General features: G+C 52.2%; 1 protein-coding gene across 1 annotated transcript; it reads left to right on the forward strand.

The window, feature by feature from the left end:
- Nucleotides 1-5,164: 5,164 nt before the first annotated feature.
- TRPV6 (transient receptor potential cation channel subfamily V member 6) lies at nt 5,165-19,446 on the forward strand. The gene is made up of 15 exons (XM_012447445.2): nt 5,165-5,307; nt 12,796-12,893; nt 13,054-13,176; nt 13,554-13,691; nt 13,988-14,086; nt 14,245-14,420; nt 14,863-15,009; nt 15,087-15,299; nt 15,601-15,687; nt 15,787-15,863; nt 16,108-16,273; nt 16,634-16,700; nt 17,061-17,329; nt 18,420-18,526; nt 18,909-19,446. The coding sequence occupies exons 1-15, from the start codon at nt 5,180-5,182 to the stop codon at nt 19,189-19,191; spliced, it is 2,178 nt and encodes a 725-aa protein (XP_012302868.1). The 5' UTR covers nt 5,165-5,179; the 3' UTR covers nt 19,192-19,446.
- Nucleotides 19,447-19,625: the final 179 nt, after the last annotated feature.

Genomic DNA, 19,625 nt, shown 5'->3' on the forward strand with positions numbered 1-19,625 from the left:
TGTGTGGGTGTGCAGGTGTGTGTGTATCTGCAGGGGTGTGTGTGTCTGCAGGTGTGTGTGTCTGCAGGTGTGTGTGTAGGTGTGGGCATATGTCTGCAGGTGTGTGTGTCTGCAGGTGTGTGTGTAGGTGTGTGGGTGTGCAGGTGTGTCTGCAGGTGTGTGTATGTGTGTGGGTGTGCAGGTGTGTGTGTATCTGCAGGTGTGTGTGTAGGTGTGTGGGTGTGCAGGCGTGTGTGTCTGCAGGTGTATGTGTCTGCAGGTGTGTGTGTAGGTGTGTGGGTGTGCAGGTGTGTATGTGTGTGGGTGTGCAAGTGTGTGTGTATCTGCAGGCGTGTGTGTGTCTGCAGGTGTGTGTGTGTCTGCAGGTGTGTGTAGGTGTGTGGGTGTGCAGGTGTGTGTATGTGTGTGGGTGTGCAGGTGTGTGTGTATCTGCAGGTTTGTGTGTGTGTGTCAGCAGGTGTGTGTGTCTGCAGGTGTGTGTGTGTGTGCATGCACTCACTATCATGGGCTCCTCTGCAGGCTTTATGAGTTGGCACATGCTGGTGAACCCAGTGACTGGAACAAACTCCAAGCTGAGTGAGTAAGCAGTGCCTTCGACCTCACTGCCCCTTGCTGGTTCCATCCCTGATGACCAGAGAGCGAGGACATGCCGGCCCAGAGGCCGGGGCCAAACCTCAAGAGATAGAGGACAGAACAGATCCAGCATTCTACAGAGAGAACACTCAGTCATAGACACACACACACACAACACACACATGCCCACACTACACATAAACCACATACATAAGTGCACACCACATACCATACACACAACACAGCACACACATCCCCACACTACACATAAATCGCACAGACATGGGCGCCACACAACACAGACACACACACACACACCACACACACATGCACGCCACACAACACACATTTACACACCACATACACAAATGCAACACACATACCACACACAACACACACAACACACACACACCACATAAACCACATCTACAACACACTCCACAAACACACCTACACAAATGCCACACACACAGATACCACATGACACATACATACTATGCAATGAACACAGGCACACACACCTCACACCCCACACATACCAGCTTCCCCCACCACACACTGACACTTCACATACCCAACATATATACCACACACACTACACAATATATCACATACGCCCCCAACATACCACACACACGCAGTGCATGTACACACACACTACACACACACACACACACACACACACCCTCACCACAGAGACTAAGACCAAGGAACAGAGATATTATTGCACAGTGACAGAGGCAGTAAGCGCGGAAAAACTGAGCGAAACATGAAAAGACACAGGAACCAATAAAAGAGACAAAGCCAGAAAAAGATCATATATATACTTTCCCGGCTTGAAATCAGTGGTTCTCAATGGAGAATGATTTTGCCCATGTCGGGAGACACCGGGCAGTGTGTAAAGCCATTCTTTGGTGGTCACAACAGAGGGGAGGGACATGCTACTGTCCCCGGTGAGTGGAGGCTCGGATGTTGCTGAACTTCCTACGGTGCCTAGGACAGCACCTGCAGAAAAGATTTGTTCCAAAATATCAATAGCGCCTGGATCGAGAAATTGTGCCCCAAATGCGGAAACATCAGGGGCACAGGAGCTTTCAACAGCTCCTATGTCCCCAGTTCAGACTGTGCCCCAGGGCTGCACGCCCTGGCATCAGCACCTGTGATCTCTCTGCCCCTCTCAGGGGCCCTCAGAGGAGGCTCTGACCCATTGCCCTGGGGCCCCTCAGGGAAGCCTGAGGACCTCACTTTCACTTAGCATTTGAGGCTCAGCCACAGGCAGGGAGGACTGGTTTAACCCCCTGGTCTGCAGGTTGCCTGCTCCAGACCAGTCCTCCTTCCCTCTTGGCTCCTGACCCCTTTGGTTCTCGCCAGGGCTTGGTCAGAAGCAGCCATGAAGGCAGGCCAAAGGTCAGTCCCCGCACTCATCAGTATGGATGGGACCATTGAGAGGGAGCAACTCACTCGGGGGGCACAAATGTCTCATTATCTGTGGAGCCTGGGTAAGGGGACTGGGAGAGGCCAGCCCTGTGAGTGCTCTCCCAGGAGCTCCAGTCTCCCCCTCACCCCCCTTCACCCCAAAACCCACAGCCTCCTGGGCGTGCCCACTCCTTGACTGTGGGTTACAGAACAGATTCCTCCCATGTCAGGCGGTGCTGCCCTGGGGTGCAGTGGCATGGGCTGTCCTCATCTCAAGGAAGAAGGAGGTCCAGGCTGTCCTTCCTGTCCCCTAGAAACCAGCAATGTGGGATGCAGGTTTAAAATGTGACACTGAAAATGAATGATGAGGGTGCTTTCAGGAGCCTCTGGGGGTAGTGCCACCCACCCTAGGGCCACCTTCCCTCACTGACATGATGTTCTGTCCATTGCAGCCAGAAGCTTATATCCTGCGAGCTCCTCCTCCCCTCCCATCTGGGCACCCCTATTTTGAGTCTGTTGGCTGATCCCTGCACGACACCAGGTGGGAAGGCTGAAGAAGAGGAAGAGTGTTGGAAAGCGACTCTGTCCTCCTCCTGTCCTCCTGCCTCCCCCATCTCCCCTCCAGCATGATGAAAGCCTCAGTGCTTTATCCCCTGCCCCACCAGACACTAAGCTGGGGTCTTTGAAGATAAATAGGTCTTCGGAGCTAAATGGGTCAGCAAGCAACAAACAATTGGCTTAATGGGCACAAAGGTCTGAAGTTCAAGGTTTGGGTTCTAGCACCTTCTCCCAACCCAGCCCGAACCCACTGACCTGGGTGGGTGGGGACGAAGCTAATCCAATTGAACTGTTGGCTCAGGGCTGCGTGGCCTGACCTCCACCCACCGTCAGGAACACAACAGCTTTCCACTTGAAGGGGGCCCTTCCGTACCCTGCTCTATCTCAGCATCCACCTCCCTCCACACATGGACTCCCTCCACACACAGCACATAGGCCATACACCCCATGACATCCATACACACAAAACACACCACACACACCACACATACACACAAAACACACCACACACACCACACATACACACAAAACACACAACACACACCACACATACACACAAAACACACCACACACACCACACATACACACATACCAAACCCACCATACACACACTCCACAAACCAGGCAAACTGTACACCACACACACACACGCATACCTCACATACACGCACACACACCTTAAACATGCCATATACATCACCCACTAAACACCATACATGCACACACACACAATCCTCCCACAATACACATATACACAACACACATCACACACACCATCAGAGACACCACATCCACACACCATATAGGCCATGCCTACACATACCACATATATCACACACACATAGACACACCAAACACACCCCAGGCACATCATACACATACAGCACACCACACACAAAACACTCCACCGATGGCACATCACGAACACACACACCACACACATGCACATGGACACACTCTCCCCTTGCTGGATCTTCCAACTCTGAGTCAGAGAAAGTTAGGACAAAACAGACTCTGAAGCTAGGAAGTGATCCGCACACCTGTGACTCTGAACACCAGAACCTGCCCTGAGGGCATTGGCACCTGGCCAGCACCAAGAGGTTGGATCAGCCTGGGCTTCTGCCTCTTTCCAGTGGAAAGTTGAACTAAATGACCTTTCCGACAGCTTCCAGCAAGCTCATGACGTAGCTCTTCGTTGTGGGCGGCGAGTGGGCCATGCCTGATGCCGACATTCTTCTGTGTGACTGCAAAAGTCGCTTCCCCTCTCTGAAACTCTGTTTGCCAGTTAGAATAAGGGGCTGTGCTAGGGAGAAAGACATGGGCTTGAAATGAGGGATGGGTGTGAATCTTGCCTCTGCCACTTCTATGGCCTTGGGAGAGCTCCTTTACCAGGTGAGCTTCGGTTTCTCCCATCAGTACAATACAGATAATAATACCTGCCTTGCAGGTTTGTTACGTGTTTACCTGGGAACGCTCAGTTAAAGGGCCCAGCACACAGCAGCAGCTGAATAAATGTCACCTCCACGGGAACGTTGGCGGAGAGAATGCTTGCAAAACATGGGGTATATTTATACTAAAAAATTCTTTGTTGTTTATCTAAAATTCAAATTTGACCACATGTCCTGTATTTGATCGGGCACCCACCCCTCGCATGGGCGCTGTGGACAGTCTGTGGTGCTCCCGAGAAGGGCACCTGCCCAGAGCTAGATTTTCGTGCCCTGGCTGCTGAGCGGAGAATGCACTTTACGTCTTTGGGGGCTGTTAAAAAACAACCACCACCACAACTAAACCAGAGAAGAAGAAGGTACATTAGAGAGTGTACGTGGCTTGAAAACCTCCCGTCGGCCCTTCCAGAAAAAGTCTGCCGAACCAAGGGTGACAGGGACTGAGAGGAAAGTTTGGGAGAACTGAGAATCTTGGCAATTTATATACCTATTTTGGGCCTGGCAAGAATGAAACTGGAAGAGTCCAGAAAATTGAATTCTCCAGGACATAAGTAGGGGGAGGCAGAGCACGGGGCAGAAGGCTGGCAGAAGAGGGACCGTGGGAAAGTGGGGTGCTCCCTCCTGGCGGCCCTCAACCCTGGGAACGGCCTGCCTTGACCCCTCCCCTCTTCTCTCACTGCCTGAAGTCTCTCCAGGTAGGTCACGGGGTGTCCTGACGTCCAAGGGAGGCCTCGCCAGTCTCTTTGAAGGTCTCCCCGGTCACGTCTGGCCTGGGGGCAGGGAGAGAGACCTGGGTGGAGAAAGAATTGGAGTTGGCACAAGGCCCCCTTGGTAGGCACGTCTGCGGCAGGCCTGTCTCTTTAAATCTCAGGTAATTTGGGAGGAGGGAGGGAGTGTCCCTGCAGCTCCCGCTCCTCCTGCTGACTCCCAGCGGGAGCTCTCGACAGGCCAGCCCTGCAGAGTCCTGGCTGGCTCTGCCAAGTGTAACAAACTCTCAGTCCTCTCCAGTCTGGCTGGGGCTGCTGGGAGACTCCCAAGGAACTCGCCACGAAGGCAGGAGACAGGAGACGGGACCTCTACAGGGAGAGGGCGGGCCGGCCCTTGGGGGGGCCGATGTGGCCCCAAGGCTGAGTCCCGTCAGGGTCTGGCCTCGGCCTCAGCCCCCCAAGGAGCCGGCCCTACACCCCATGGGGTTGTCACTGCCCCAAGAGAAAGGGCTAATTCTCTGCCTCTGGAGCAAGTTCTGCAGATGGTTCCAGAGACGGGAGTCCTGGGCTCAGAGCCGAGATGAGCAGAACCTACTGCAGCAGAAGAGGTAAGACTCCCTTGGTCTGCGCCCCTCCCCGCCGCCCCAGGCCTGCACCTCTACCCCTCACTCCTCCCTCACCTCCTGTCTTTTTTGGCACTCTGGCTGGACAGATGGTGCTCCCAGGCCCACACTGGCTCCTTGGGAGCATATTGTCTCAAGATCCTCAGCCTGTAGGGCTGGTGAAAGAGGATGGGGCTGAGATAGGCACAGGTGTTCACTATCATAAGATCTAATTCGATTCTGCAAGCCTCTTGTCAGTGCGTCTCTAAGGCCCAGGCGCTTTGCTGGGACTTGTAAGGATAGGGCCTCACAGCCCCTCCACCTAAGAGGGAACGGCGGGTGAGGACAATGCCTTCTGTATCTCGACTCCCTGCCTCTAGAACAGTCTCTGGCAGGAACACATAGTATATGTATGTTCGCATGGAGGAATGAATGAATGATTGAATGAAGCAGAGAGAACTGCAGACACCAGGAACCAGAAAATAAGACAAAATTGAAAAAGCTGCCATTCCAATGCATTTGTCTCATCGGAGATTGACTAAGGCCCTGCTATTGGCCCAGCACTGGGGGGATATGAAGACTCACAAAGCTCGGACCCAACCTTGGGGTTTATTTCTCTCTCTTAGTGCGGGTGGGGGTTGGGGGAAGCGGGTCAAAATAACAGATGTTCCTAGGACCTGGGCTCTCCCACTCTCATTCAGGTGGTGGAATTTGAGACTCTAGAGTTTAAGCCCTAAGGACGTCCACTGGCTGCTTCCAACCCTGAAAACTTCCCTAAACCCATTTGCTGCTTTCTTCACCATGGCAGCTTGGAGTACAGAGCAGGAGCGGAGCGGGGAATCGGAACTCAGGGCTATCCCTACATGTGGTCTCTGGTAGATTTCTCCACCCAGCTGGTGGCAGGCTAGAAGGAAGTCCTGCCTGTTGGGGCTTTCCCTGGGTCATGAAAGAGGCAGACACTACATCTGTTCATAGAGAAAAGCTGAAGTCTTGGTGTCTTAGGGTTTTCCTCTATCCCTAAGAGAAGGAGCCTGCTTTAGCCTGACCGGGGAGGCTGCCTGGAGGCCCCTGTGTTTTCTTTTGCTGAAGGATTCTGGGCTGGGGCTGTGCTCCTGCTGTGAATTGTGGTTCCCGTCTCTCACTCCAGCCGCCCACCTACCCCCAAGGCCTGGGAGAGTGGGGACTGGAGCACATGTTTGGCCGATGACATCTTGGGACAACAGAATGGCATTGTTGTTAGACAGTCGGTCATCGTCACTGGCTTCTCTCATCCTCTTCCCACTTTTAGGACCCCAGGGTCGGGGGAGCCAGGCACAGAGTACAGAAAGGCCCGGGGGATTGGAAGGGGTGGTAGAAATTCCCTGTGTGCGATGTCAGGGGAGAGCAGAGTGGAGGCCTGAGCTGAGCCTGGCTGGGAACAGGCTGCTTCCACATGTCCTGTCTGCCCCACCGTTCCTCAGATCATATGGGGGCCACCTCTGCAGCCTTTGGCTAGAAAAGCTTGATGCCACCCTCGGGAGGGATGCCTGCTCCCTGCCCTGATCTCCCCAGTGGCCTCCATACTTTCTTGGGCTTCTTTTTCCTGGATATCAGGTATCCAGAGCAGTGACTCCCCTTTGGGTGGGCACTTCCCAGAAGGATGCTGAAATTGCCTGCAAGGGGAGTTTCCTAATCTGTGCCGTCAACCAAAGAGAAGGCATGAGGGCAGTGAGATAAACATGGGATGATTACGTAAACAGGAACAATATGGACGAATGAGGGGTGAGCTAATGGGAAGGTGCGAGCCATGGATTGAGAACCCAGTGCTGTGCTAGTTACTACACATGCTCTATCTCCGTAATCCCAGTAACCATAATGAAGGTGGGTCCTGTTATCCCCCTATGAATGGGGCAGGCCCAGAACCCCAGAGCAAGTAAATGGTGAAGCTGAATTTGTTCCAAAGGGGACTCACGGGGAGAACTGTGGGGTGGGATTGGGTGGGATTCCAAGGGGGTACGGGATGGCCTCGTGAGAAAGGAAGGCTTTGAGGCCTCCCCAGGGCGACTGGGAACCCAACGCTCCTCTCTCTCTACAGTGGACGTTTCTTGGAGCTCAGCATGCAGCCCCCTCTGCTTAAATCTACATTGTTGGGATCCAAGTTGAGCTCTCAACTTTCTCCCATTTCTTCCAGGTCATCTCCCCCTTGGGCTTGGATTTTCTCACTTCCTGATATTTAATGCATTACATATTTATTGAACATCAGACACCCCACCTTTCTGCAGAAAATGAATACGACCCAGTCCCTGCTGTCGGGGAGTTCTCATCCCTATGAGCAAAGTTTACTGACAGGCAGATACTTGGGCTAAAGGTGAGCTTGGTGGATATAAACGTGTTCTGGAAGCACAGAGGAGAAAGTGTGAGACCTGGTTCCGGCTGCTGTGGGGTGTGCTGGGCAGCTTCATGAGGCTGTCTAACCTGAACCCCACTTCTGCCCCTATGCCGGCACTTTGTCATCTACGGAGCAATTTGGAAATAAGGCCATGCTTGCTGGAGCTTTTCTTGGGGTTAAATACCTGTGAAATATGGAATCCATTGTCTGTAAAGTCAGCCCTGCGCTTCTCTGGTATATCGTGCACTCCTGCCTTGGTAAATGCTTGCGCACATGCCTGCCTGCAAATGCACAGATGTCTACTTATGTGCACAAAAGGAGCTATGGCACTTAGGATGGCAGCCGATTCCAAGTCTCTCAACAGCCACATTGGCTTCCTGATCCCATCGCCGGGAGCCTGAGCTGGAGGGAGGTGGCCCGCAAGTGCCCTCTGTATGCCTCCGCCCCACACATTACTGCTCTTTCCTTCATTGTGGTCACTGCTCAGGCCCGCCCACCCCCCAACCCCCAAGAAAAATCAGGAGGAGCCATAAAACTAGAAGAACCACATAATTTAGTGGTCAGAGCCTGGGGCTGGATTCTTGGTCAAGCATCCTGCCTTTAACTCTATGTGATCTTCTGGCAATGATTTGGTCATGCTGCCTCAGTTTCCTTTTCTGAAACCTGGGAGAAATATTCGGCCTGTGTTGGAGGGTGGTAAATAGCACAAGTGATCATGAGTGAGATGCTGCAGGAGTGAGCGGGGTCATGAACTTCACCCGCATAGCACTGTATCACCCAGGAATGTGAGAGGCCATGCAGTCTGAGCAGCCAGCCATGTCATGTACCAGCCCCATCCCTGCCCAGAGGGCACACACTCGCTGGTGGGAAAGGTATTTGTGGAGAGACCAGTGGGACCCGTGCCTGTCTTCTCTAACTCCTCTTCCAGCCCTGATTAACACTGAGAATCATGACCAAGAAATGGCCGGTGGGGCAGGACGGGTCCTGGCTGTCTCTGACTTGCTTCCTCCATCTGTTACATGAGCAGATTTGACTCAATTTCTGGGGGGCTTTCTGGCTCTAAAAAATCTTATTTGAACTTTTCTCAAGAGTCTCGTGATCCTGCCTTGTTTCCCAGCAACTAAAACCCAAACTGGACTCATGCACACGGTACACACATCTATGAAGATGGAGGTGCTGATTAGGGCGTGGGATGGAGGAGACAGAGGAAGTCAGGAATCCTCCCTTGGTGGCTCAGAGGGAGGTCATTGATTTGTTTGCTGAACAAATAATGTGCTAGATTTTATGCCAGGAACCCCTTAGTTGATTTTCACCAGTCTAGTATTGAACTAGACCATTCAATTTTATTATAATTTATTACCCAGTAAAAGAAAACATTCTAGAATCTGAACATACCTTTTATATTGTTACAGTTTCTGATTTGCTCTATAATCTCTTTTGAGTGCTTGATCAGTGGGAGCTTAAAAGGCTTCACTTTTTTTTTTTTAATTTCTTCCTTAGTTGAGTATTTAATGAGCCATAAGAAAACATTTTTATGTATAGGAAATTTCTGATTCCTTTTAGAGTGAAGAATTCTCCTTCTAAAATGGATTATGAATAATTGTACCTCTGAATCAGGGTTTCCTCACCTTGGCACTATTGACATTTTGGACAGGATAATTCTTTGCGGTGAGGACTGTCCCTGTCCTTGACCCCCGTGTTGTGATCTAAACTCCTATGATGAGTTGCTACTGAAAAAACTATTTGTCCCCCAAGCATGGGAATCTTTGGGTAAGTCGGCTCTATGCACCTCCTTCAGTGACCCCAAGGAGAGAGTCAGGTGTTTGGGGGGGGTCAGGCTTACTGCCAAGCAGGTGAGTTAGGCTTTCTCTGCTGTCCCCTTGTGGACACATAGTGTTATTGCAAGTAATGGCTCGGCCTGATACCCTCTAAACCCATCCACAGACTGGGTCCCCCTTTTTGCTGGATTCTGGAGTTCACAGTCAGAGGAGGCTAGTTCTCTACAAACCTTGCTGGGTTGGGTCATCAGCTGGTTCTTCACATAGGGTGTGCTCTCACTAGGTGCCAGATAAAATACAGGACATTCAGTTCAATTTGAATTTGAAATAACGAATAAGCTGCTAGTATAAGTGTATCCCCAATATTGCATGTGACATGCTTGTTCTAAAAAAAATTGTGCATCTAACATTCAAATTTAACTAAGCATGTTGTATTTTTATTTGGTAACTCTAGCAACTCTAGGTCCGACGGTAGCTTTTTGTTTTTCCTAGGCCATGCCAGCAGAGGATAAAAAATGAATTGACAGGGAATGGAGGCTTATAGGGGACATTGGCAGCTTCAGAGATGTGTAGGGACCAGAGGGGAACCTTTGAGCCTGCCACTGACTATATCACCACTAACGTCTAGGATACAGCGAGTAGAACTCTGGACCAATTTGTAGATTTGCCATCCATCTTTCCCACGATTGGTCAAAATGGACACAAAAGTGGAAGCACACTGGAGGAGGGCAGGGAAGGGATGTAAAGATGAGTAAGTGACTGGTCTCTGCCCCTGAGTACCCTTAGCGTAGAGGGAGAGACAGATGCATAGCAATTACAGCACCCAGTGAAAGATGCTGAAATAGAAGGCCACGGGAGAGAGTGAAGAACTTTCGCGTGCGTGTGTGTATGTGTGTGTGTGGTGCTGGGGATTGTTTTTCCCCCAGTCTAGGGTGTCTAGAGAGGAGGGCTTTGTGCATATGGTTGAAGTGGTGGTGATGGGGAATGTAGAAAACACCTTTTGAAGCTGCGTTCGAATACCAAGTGTACTATTTTTCACTTATGTGCTTGCTGAAGGTTGGCTTGGGGGCAGCTGATGAAAATAATGAGGAGGAGCAGTTGAGCCAAACCACCTTTTGGCATTGCTGCTGATTCATTCACTCCACAGATGATGTCAGTGAGCATTTTCACCATTCTAGGCATATTTCTAGGCATAGGCACTGCAGAAGACACAGTGAACAAACTGGTGGACTGGGGGAGTTGGAGTCTAGAAGGAAGGAGCCCCAAGGGCACAGACATAGGGAGAATGGTGTGCTCTGCAGTGCTGAGGCATGATAAGACCAAAATGCCAGGTACAAGGAGTGGGCGGGAAGTGCAGAGCTTGGAAAAGCAGCTGCACACAGACCTTAAAGAGCTTCTGTGTTCCTTTCCTCAGCAGCTGAGGACCCATTGGACTTTTGCATTTGCCATTTAGAAAGATTATCTCAACAGCATCAAGAAGGATGGATGAGGGTATATAGGGTGCAGGGAAACTGGTAAAAAGAATATTTTGCTAATCTTTGGCTAGAGAATGAGGACATGAATTAATGAAGGTTAGCAGGAGCAAGGAGGTAGGGACTGAAAGAAGAGAGAGCTTTCCATGTTGAACCGACAGGACTTGGTGGCTGCTGCCATGCACTGGGGGCAGGGCAGAGGAGATGAGTGCGCTGATGTCTTCTCTCTGATTGTCCTTCTACCTCCAGCTATGGAGCAATTTCTTGCCACTGCCAGCATTTTAGAAAGCAAGCTCCTGTCTATGTCTTTTTGTATGTCACATAACTGTCAAACTATGGATAAACAGAGTTACTTCATTTACTCCCATAGAAAGACCAAATAGCTCCAGGCCAAGAGAGAAAATTGAATCAAAGGGACCCATGTGTCTTAGTTGGGGTAAGTTCTAATTTTAAAAGAGATTTTTAGCACACAGTAGGAATAAGAATAAAGAAATGATCTAGGGAGTCGGAGAAGATAATTTGGCCTAAAACAAGTGAGAAGAGGATAAGTAAGGAGAGACTAATCTGACTCAGGGAAAAAAAAAAGAAGGATCCATGTATCTCAATTTGGGCAAACCCAAGAAGCATCAGAGGGCAGAATGGTAGCATTCAGATTCACATGAAATTCAATGAATGAATCCTCTAGGTTGGATTCTCTTTTTTCTTTACATCTATCATTGTTGGCCATAGTTTATGTCTTAGGGGCCAATAGCCAAAATAAAGTAGCACCTGAAGCCCTCCAGACAGCTGGTCTGAAAATGATGGAGAACGCTGCTTCACAAGCTTTAACGTGAGCTGTTTGGAAACTGAGATCCCTGAGCTGGTCTCTGATTTGTTGCCACCGGTTTTTGCATGCAGGGTGCACGCGCAAATAACTACTGCCTTGAGCAGTGCTTCTCAAACTTTCCTGTGCACAGGAATCAGCTGGGAATCTTCTTAAACCGCAGATTTGGATTTGCTAGGTGGAAGGGTCAGCCTGAGCATTTTCATTTCTTATAAGGGCTCAAGTGCTGCTGTGGATCCAGGGCTCCACTTCAAGAAGGAAGGCCATGGAGATGATGTGAGAAGAAAGACGAGAGACAGAAAGGCAGAGACAGAGAAAATGAATGAATGAGTGAATGAATGAGTGAACACCTAGGAGGAAGGGAAGCCTGGAGCCAGCCTGGTTCTTAAGGGCCACTGTTCTTTTGTGTTAAGCCCTGAAGATGCTATTGTTGGGAGGGTACTCAAAGGGTTCTGCTGAGAAGGTCGAGTGGGCAGAGGATGATGCAACAGGAGAAATCCTGCTAGCCTCTGCGTGTGACGTCCTCCACAAATATGAGACAGGAATTGCTTGCACCCCTCAGTCCATGCAAACAAGGCTCATACTAGAGGGCAATCTCAGGGCACTTGGTGAGGGTAGAACAGGACCACTCCAGGGGTGAACTGGCTAGCAGGTAAGCACATGTCTGTCTAGCAGGTAAGCACATGTCTGTCTAGCAGGTAAGCACATGTCTGTCTAGCAGGTAAGCACATGTCTAGCAGGTAAGCACATGCCTAAGTAGAACTCCTCCCCTCCATACCTGCAGTGCACTGATAATACATTCACACACAGTACATTCTGGCCCCAGGCCCCGGGGGGTAGGAAACCAGTCGCGGACAGTCTCAAACGCATGGGCAAAAAGTTGATTCATGTTTACTGACTGTAAAAAGACATCAATGGCCCCGCCTGCCTTGACTGAAGACCTTGAGGTTCCTGCAGCTGAGCCGCACACATCTGTGTATAATGGAGTGAAGCCAGGGCCTTTCCCTCCACTATGCTCCCTGTTTCCACCTTTCCTATTCCATTCCTCTGTAGGATCTGGGAGTCTCCTCTCCTTCTAGCTGCCAAAGAGAATGATGTCCGGGCCCTGAGCAAGTTGCTCAAGTATGAGGACTGCGAGGTGCACCAGAGAGGTAAGAAGCAGACCCTCAGCACCACCTCCTAGGTGAACCCCACACCCAGCGCCTCCCGGGAGTGCCCAGGACCTTGTGCTGTGCTGTTGGCCTCTGAATCTATTGTCCCCTAGCCCCTGTCCCATGGAAGCCATGTGACCCACCTCTCTGTAAATGCCAGGAGCCATGGGGGAAACGGCGCTACACATAGCAGCCCTCTACGACAATCTGGAGGCCGCCATGGTGCTGATGGAGGCTGCCCCGGAGCTGGTCTTTGAGCCCATGACATCTGAACTGTATGAGGGTGAGGGGCCCATGGGCTTAGTGTGAAGAGCAGGAGCGATTGGTGGGGTATTTTAAGTCAGTCTCTATGGTGGATAATTTGGGAAAGACAAAGAGGGGGTCTGAGTCTCCTACTCCTTTTTCTCTTCTCTGCCTCCCTTCTTCCATGTCAGTCCTGACTGCACGTCACTAGAATGCCTGCCCCCTGAAATGCCAGGGGCCTGGAGAAGTGGAAGAGATGGGCGGCAGCTGGAACCCCTGGGAATCCTGAACACCCAAGGGCTCCCTGTTCTCCATCCCAGGCTGCCCCTGAGGGAAACAGACCAGGGGTGCAGACGGGAGGGACCCCATGCAGGATCCTGGGGACAGACCTGTGACTGACGGCTGTCTCTGGGCCAGGTCAGACTGCACTGCACATCGCTGTTGTGAACCAGAACGTGAACCTGGTCCGAGCCCTGCTCGCCCACAGGGCCAGTGTCTCTGCCAGAGCCACGGGCACTGCCTTCCGTCGAAGTCCCCATAACCTCATCTACTTTGGTGAGAGCAGGGCTGGGCTTGGAGGAGGGACAGCTGGAGAGGCGGGCAAGGCAGAGGGAGGCCAGGTGGAGGAGGGTCCTGCCTTCAGCTCTATCTGTTGGGAGGGGCAGTCCTTCTAGGGCTTAATTAGGCGAGAGGCCAATTTACCCCACCACCCATCCTCTGGTTCTGCTGGAAAAGTGTCCCCAAGCCTTGAGCTGAGATGGGGAGGAGGAGAAGGCTGTCACTTGGGATAGACTGCCCACCCCATCCTGCCATCCTGCACCCTCCTGCCATGGATCTCTCTGTGTCCCCAGGGGAGCACCCTTTGTCCTTTGCTGCCTGTGTGAACAGCGAGGAGATCGTGCGGCTGCTCATCGAGCATGGAGCCGACATCCGGGCCCAGGACTCCCTGGGTAAGAGCTGGGATGGGGAGGGAAGCCGGGATGCTGCAGGGATCCAGGGGCAGGGTGAAGAGAAGGGCTGGAATCTTCAGGAAGACCCCCGGGTGGGGATGGGAACATCATCAGGGACATGAGGCCAGTGCCCACATGATACCCTGTGTCCTCCCCAGGAAACACAGTGTTACACATCCTCATCCTCCAGCCCAACAAAACCTTTGCCTGCCAGATGTACAACCTTCTGCTGTCCTACGACAGACATGGGGACCACCTGCAGCCCCTGGACCTTGTGCCCAATCACCAGGGTCTCACCCCCTTCAAGCTGGCTGGAGTGGAGGGTAACACTGTGGTAAGAGATACTCCATATCCCTGAGGTGTCTTTCTAATGACCCTCAACCTACCCCGCTGGTCCTGGGAGAAACAGAGGTGAACATATGCTTAGATAGAAACTTTTCAACCCCTTTCAGTCTTGCTCCCTGTTCCCTTTCTTGCCCACTCTTTTTCCCCTGAGGCATTGAGGGTTACAGAGTCTAGATCCCATGCTGGGATTGTGTGTAACACCCCAGCCCACCTGCCCTTTCATTCCCCAGAGCAGGGCCCTACAGCCTCTCATCTCCCCTTTCCAAGCTCTGGAGGGAGTCAAGGGAGAGGACAACCTCTAAGGGCTGTCGTCAAAATGAAAGGGCACCCACCCTCTCCAGGGGTGCTGTCCTCCTGCACATGCATCCCATCCGCACTCCATGACCGTCCCATTTGCTTACTGATCCTGAGTCACCTCCACTTTCCCTTAGATGTTCCAGCACCTGATGCAGAAGCGGAAGCACACCCAGTGGACGTATGGGCCACTGACCTCGACCCTCTATGACCTCACGGAGATTGACTCCTCGGGGGATGAGCAGTCCCTGCTGGAACTTATCATCACCACCAAGAAGCGGGAGGTAGGGCTTGTCACAGAAGGCTGTGGCAGGGGAGGGGTGTCAGGGTCTCTGAGCTACCTGTTCTCTTTCTGTTGCAGGCTCGCCAGATCCTGGACCAGACGCCAGTGAAGGAGCTGGTGAGCCTCAAGTGGAAGCGGTACGGGCGGCCGTACTTCTGCGTGCTGGGTGCCATATACCTGCTGTACATCATCTGCTTTACCATGTGCTGCGTCAACCGCCCCCTGAAGCCCAGGACCAATAACCGCACGAGCTCCCGGGACAACACCCTCTTACAGCAGAAGTTATTTCAGGTGACACCCTCGGAGAAGCAGATCAGCAGGGCAGGACTTGAGTCTCTGCTTTTTCTCAGACTTGTGTCCCTTCCCCTCCTCACACCATTTCTCCTCTTGTTTCAGTCTCAAATACATGAGTACAAACTCCAAATGCATGCCCACAGAAACACCATAGGCTCTTACTCTGAGAACAGAGTTTGAGAAGAGCCTAACCTCACAGATTAAAAAGAATCTGCTGGGGCTGGTGACCCTGGGCACCATGGAAACCCAGGGCAGATGCCTGAAAGCCCTGAATGTTTTGACCGTTCTTCTCACTCAGGAAGCCTACATGACCCCTAAGGATGACATCCGGCTGGTGGGGGAGCTGGTGACTGTCATTGGGGCTGTCATCATCCTGCTGGTAGAGGTGAGGTGTGGATGGAATCTGGGCGAGGCTGTCTGCTCCAGGAATCCAGCCCGAGTTCCGGTCTCTGAGTGCCTTTGTGTCTCCCTGACTTCTCTTTAGATTCCAGACATCTTCAGAATGGGGGTCACTCGCTTCTTTGGACAGACCATCCTTGGGGGTCCATTCCATGTCCTCATGTGAGTCTCCTTCCTCTCACTCCCATCCCTTCCCTCACAGCTCCAGTTGCACTCCCTGGATTCCTGATCTCTCAAGAACCTTAGCTCCAGAGCTCCCTCTCTAGTGCTGTGTGTATGACCCTGTGCCTGGAGTGTGGGGAGGCTGAATCTGCATGTGTGTGCACTTTCCCAGCTACATTCTTGCTGTCGGGTCCCCATGATCATCCCAGCCCTCCCCTCATCACCCTCCTCCCTGCTCCCCCAGCATCACCTATGCCTTCATGGTGCTGGTGACCATGGTGATGCGGCTCACCAGTGCCAACGGGGAGGTGGTGCCTATGTCCTTTGCCCTGGTGCTGGGCTGGTGCAACGTCATGTACTTCGCCCGAGGATTCCAGATGCTGGGCCCCTTCACCATCATGATCCAGAAGGTCAGTCCTCCCCCCAAGCTCCCTAGAGAAAGGCCCCAGAGTGGCAGTCAGCAGACAGTCCCATCAAGGGCCGAACAGTAGACATTCCAGGCTTTGCAAGCCACGCATGGCTTCATTGCATGTATTTTTTCTTCTTCTTTTTTTTTTTTTTAACAATCCTTTAAATATGGAGAAACCCTTTTCAGTTCAAAGGCCACACCAAAACAGGACAGGTAGATCTGGCCTGCAGGCCATAGTTAGCCAGTCCCTGTCCCAGAGGGTGGAGCTGTGAGGCTTATTAGGATTAGACCTGTTAGAGGTTGGACAGGGCAATTGCTTGGGGAATGTATGTAGATGTTCTCTGCCTCCTGCTCCCTCTAGATGATTTTTGGTGACCTGATGCGCTTCTGCTGGCTGATGGCTGTGGTCATCCTGGGCTTCGCTTCAGGTAATCATCTGTCCAGGATCAGAGACCACGGCAGGGAGGAGATGAGAAAATCTAGGGGGCACTGGCTCAGGCTAAACTTGGGGAGGAGGATTAATGCAGAGATCAGAGGAGACCATATGATGTCAGAGGATGGGACATCTTCCAGAGGTGAGAAGAATCAGGAGTGTGAGGGAGAGGTAGCTCTTGGGATCAAGATGAGGCTCGTAGAAAACTAGGGACTTTAAAAACCCAAAGTCTGGAGCACTGCAGGGCTGGTGATACTGAGATGAAGGGACCAGGATGGACGCAGATGCGGAGCCCGGGTGGGCTGGTCGCCTGCACGGTTGCCATGGTAACCCTCACCTCCCTTGGGTGGAGCAGCCTTCTATATCATCTTCCAGACAGAAGACCCGGAGGAGCTGGGCCACTTCTACGACTACCCCATGGCCCTGTTCAGCACCTTCGAGCTGTTCCTCACCATCATCGATGGCCCTGCCAACTACAACGTGGACCTGCCCTTCATGTACAGCATCACCTACGCTGCCTTCGCCATCATTGCCACGCTGCTCATGCTCAACCTCCTCATCGCCATGATGGGCGACACTCACTGGCGAGTGGCCCACGAGCGGGATGAGCTGTGGAGGGCCCAGGTGAGCCCCCTGGTGGCTGGGAGGGCTAGGGCACCTCCTCCCCTTCCTACCAAGGAACCTGCCAAGCTCAGGGAGAGGCGGAATCTCTCGACTCTACTTACATTGGACAGTTGTGGCAAAGCAAGCAAAATCATGCAAAGTGCACAGAAGCACTGATTAGCAATTCAACTGGGCAATACTGGAATCGCTGAGAAGAATGCCTCACAGTTTTCTCAACAATTAAAAGCTCAGTGTTTTCTAGAGGAATCAAGAAATAAATCAACAGAAAATAAAGCTAACGGTGGCTAAAACTGCACTCAGTACATTTGGTTCCCAAATGAAAACTGGAGTATCAAGTCTTCTTGATAATTTTTAAGTCTGCAAAAAGTTGATGTGAAAAGTTGGATGTGTTAAAGATAATGCCACAAAAACTTCCTGTAGTAGCAGAAGCTATCTTCAGCCAGAGCTTCAAGATAGGGAGACGATCATGCGATGAATCAAATCCTCATTGAAAAAACACCTAGAAAATAATTTATCTAAAAAAATCAATTCAGCAAAATAAAAATGGAAATTTCCCAAACTGGAAGGCGTTTAACTGTGGTGTGTAGAAAACAGAGTGGAAAAACGAAGCTGGGAAATAAGGTCCGCTCAGGAAAATATTTTCTCCAGGAATATATATTGATATTCTAAGTGAGATTATTGTATTGATAAGTGGCCTTTATATCTGTAGGGCTAAAATATCTGGGAGCCCTTAGGACCCCTTTCTCTTTGCTTTCTCTGGTCCCTGTGCTCCTGGGAATGGGGCTTCTGCCTCCTTTCTCCTGCCTCTGGCCTGGCTGCGTCATGGATGTCAGGTCATTGGGTAAAGAATTGTTGGTCTCAAGCCCTATCAACTCTCTCCCACTGAAGAGGGTCAACAAAGCCAGCACCACCTCCCAGATCCAGGGGCATTGTTCATCACCCTTGGGAAACCGCGAGCTCGCACGTTTCCTTGCCACTGCTAGACTGTTACCCTTTGCCCGCATCCTCTCCTCCTTCTCAGTCTGCAGTTCTCATTCCTCTGTCTGCACCCAGCCTCATCTCTGACTTCCCCTTTTGTCCCTATATGCAGATCGTGGCCACCACGGTGATGCTGGAGCGGAAGCTGCCTCGCTGCCTATGGCCTCGCTCTGGGATCTGCGGACGGGAGTACGGCCTGGGGGACCGCTGGTTCCTGCGGTGAGTGACACGCGGGGGTAGGCGTCCCCTGAGAAGACTCATCGGCTGGGTGTCCCTCTGCTCAGACAACTTCCCGTTCCTGGGGTCCCCGTGGATGCCTGGGTGCTCCCCAGGCTGTGTGCTTGTTGATTGAGCTGCTGAGGAAGGGGCCCCGTTTGGAGCTTGGACTTCTCAAAGCATCTAGGGAGCCTGTGGGAGAGCCTGCTGCTTCCTGAGGCCTGGCTGCCAAGGGGCCAGGGACCCAGGCATCCCCCACGGGTGCAGAGAAGGGGAAAGGCCAGCAATGGCGGGGATGGGGGGACCAGGGGATGAGACGCAAGCATCCTTCTGGGATCTTCTCTTCAAGTCCTGGTTGTCTCTAAAGTCCGCCTGCATTCCACAGGGTGGAAGACAGGCAGGATCTCAACCGGCAGCGGATCCAACGCTACGCGCGGGCCTTCCACACCCGGGGCTCTGAGGACTTGGACAAAGACTCGGTGGAAAAACTGGAGCTGGGCTGTGCCTTCAGCCCCCACCTGCCCCTTCCTACGCCCTCAGTGTCTCGAAGTACCTCCCGCAGCAGCGCCAACTGGGAAAGGCTTCGGCAAGGGACTCTGAGGAGAGACCTGCGTGGGATAATCAACAGGGGTGTGGAGGACGGGGACGGCTGGGAATACCAGATCTGACTGTGTGCTCTCGCTGGGCTTCCTGGAACGTGCTCTCATTTTCCTGGGAGCATCAAACAAAACAAAAACCAAACACCCAGAGGTCTCATCTCCCAGGCCCCAGGGGAGAAAGGGGAGTAGCATCAACGCCAAGGAATGCACGTGAGAATCACTCTCCCAGCCTGCATTACTCCTTCAGCCCTGGGGCAGACGGAGCTCAGCCCAAGCACAGGACTGGCAGGCGTGAGAAGCTCTCCTGCGGCCCGCTCCTCACCCCTTCCGACAGTAGCACTGCACGTCAGAGCACTTTAAAAACAGGCCAGCCTGCTCAGGCACTGTCTCCACCCCAGGGTCATGAGTGGGGGGAGAGAGAGAGAGAGAGCACCCTTCCCAGGGCACCAGGCAGGTGCAGGGAGGCACAGAGCTTGTGGAAAGTGTGTGTGTGTGTGTGAGAG

Source organism: Aotus nancymaae, unplaced genomic scaffold (genome assembly GCF_030222135.1).
Source record: "Aotus nancymaae isolate 86718 unplaced genomic scaffold, 86718_ANA_hifiasm-v0.15.2.pri h1tg000002l, whole genome shotgun sequence".
Lineage (NCBI taxonomy): Eukaryota > Metazoa > Chordata > Mammalia > Primates > Aotidae > Aotus > Aotus nancymaae.

Bases quoted from the DNA above. Each gene is read 5' to 3' on its own strand.
- TRPV6 (XM_012447445.2), top strand. From the start codon at position 5,180: ATGGGGTTGTCACTGCCCCAAGAGAAAGGGCTAATTCTCTGCCTCTGG. The intron at 14,087-14,244 runs GTAAGAGCTGGG...TGTCCTCCCCAG, and splicing joins CCGGGCCCAGGACTCCCTGG to GAAACACAGTGTTACACATC. The intron at 17,330-18,419 runs GTGAGCCCCCTG...CCCTATATGCAG, and splicing joins ATGAGCTGTGGAGGGCCCAG to ATCGTGGCCACCACGGTGAT.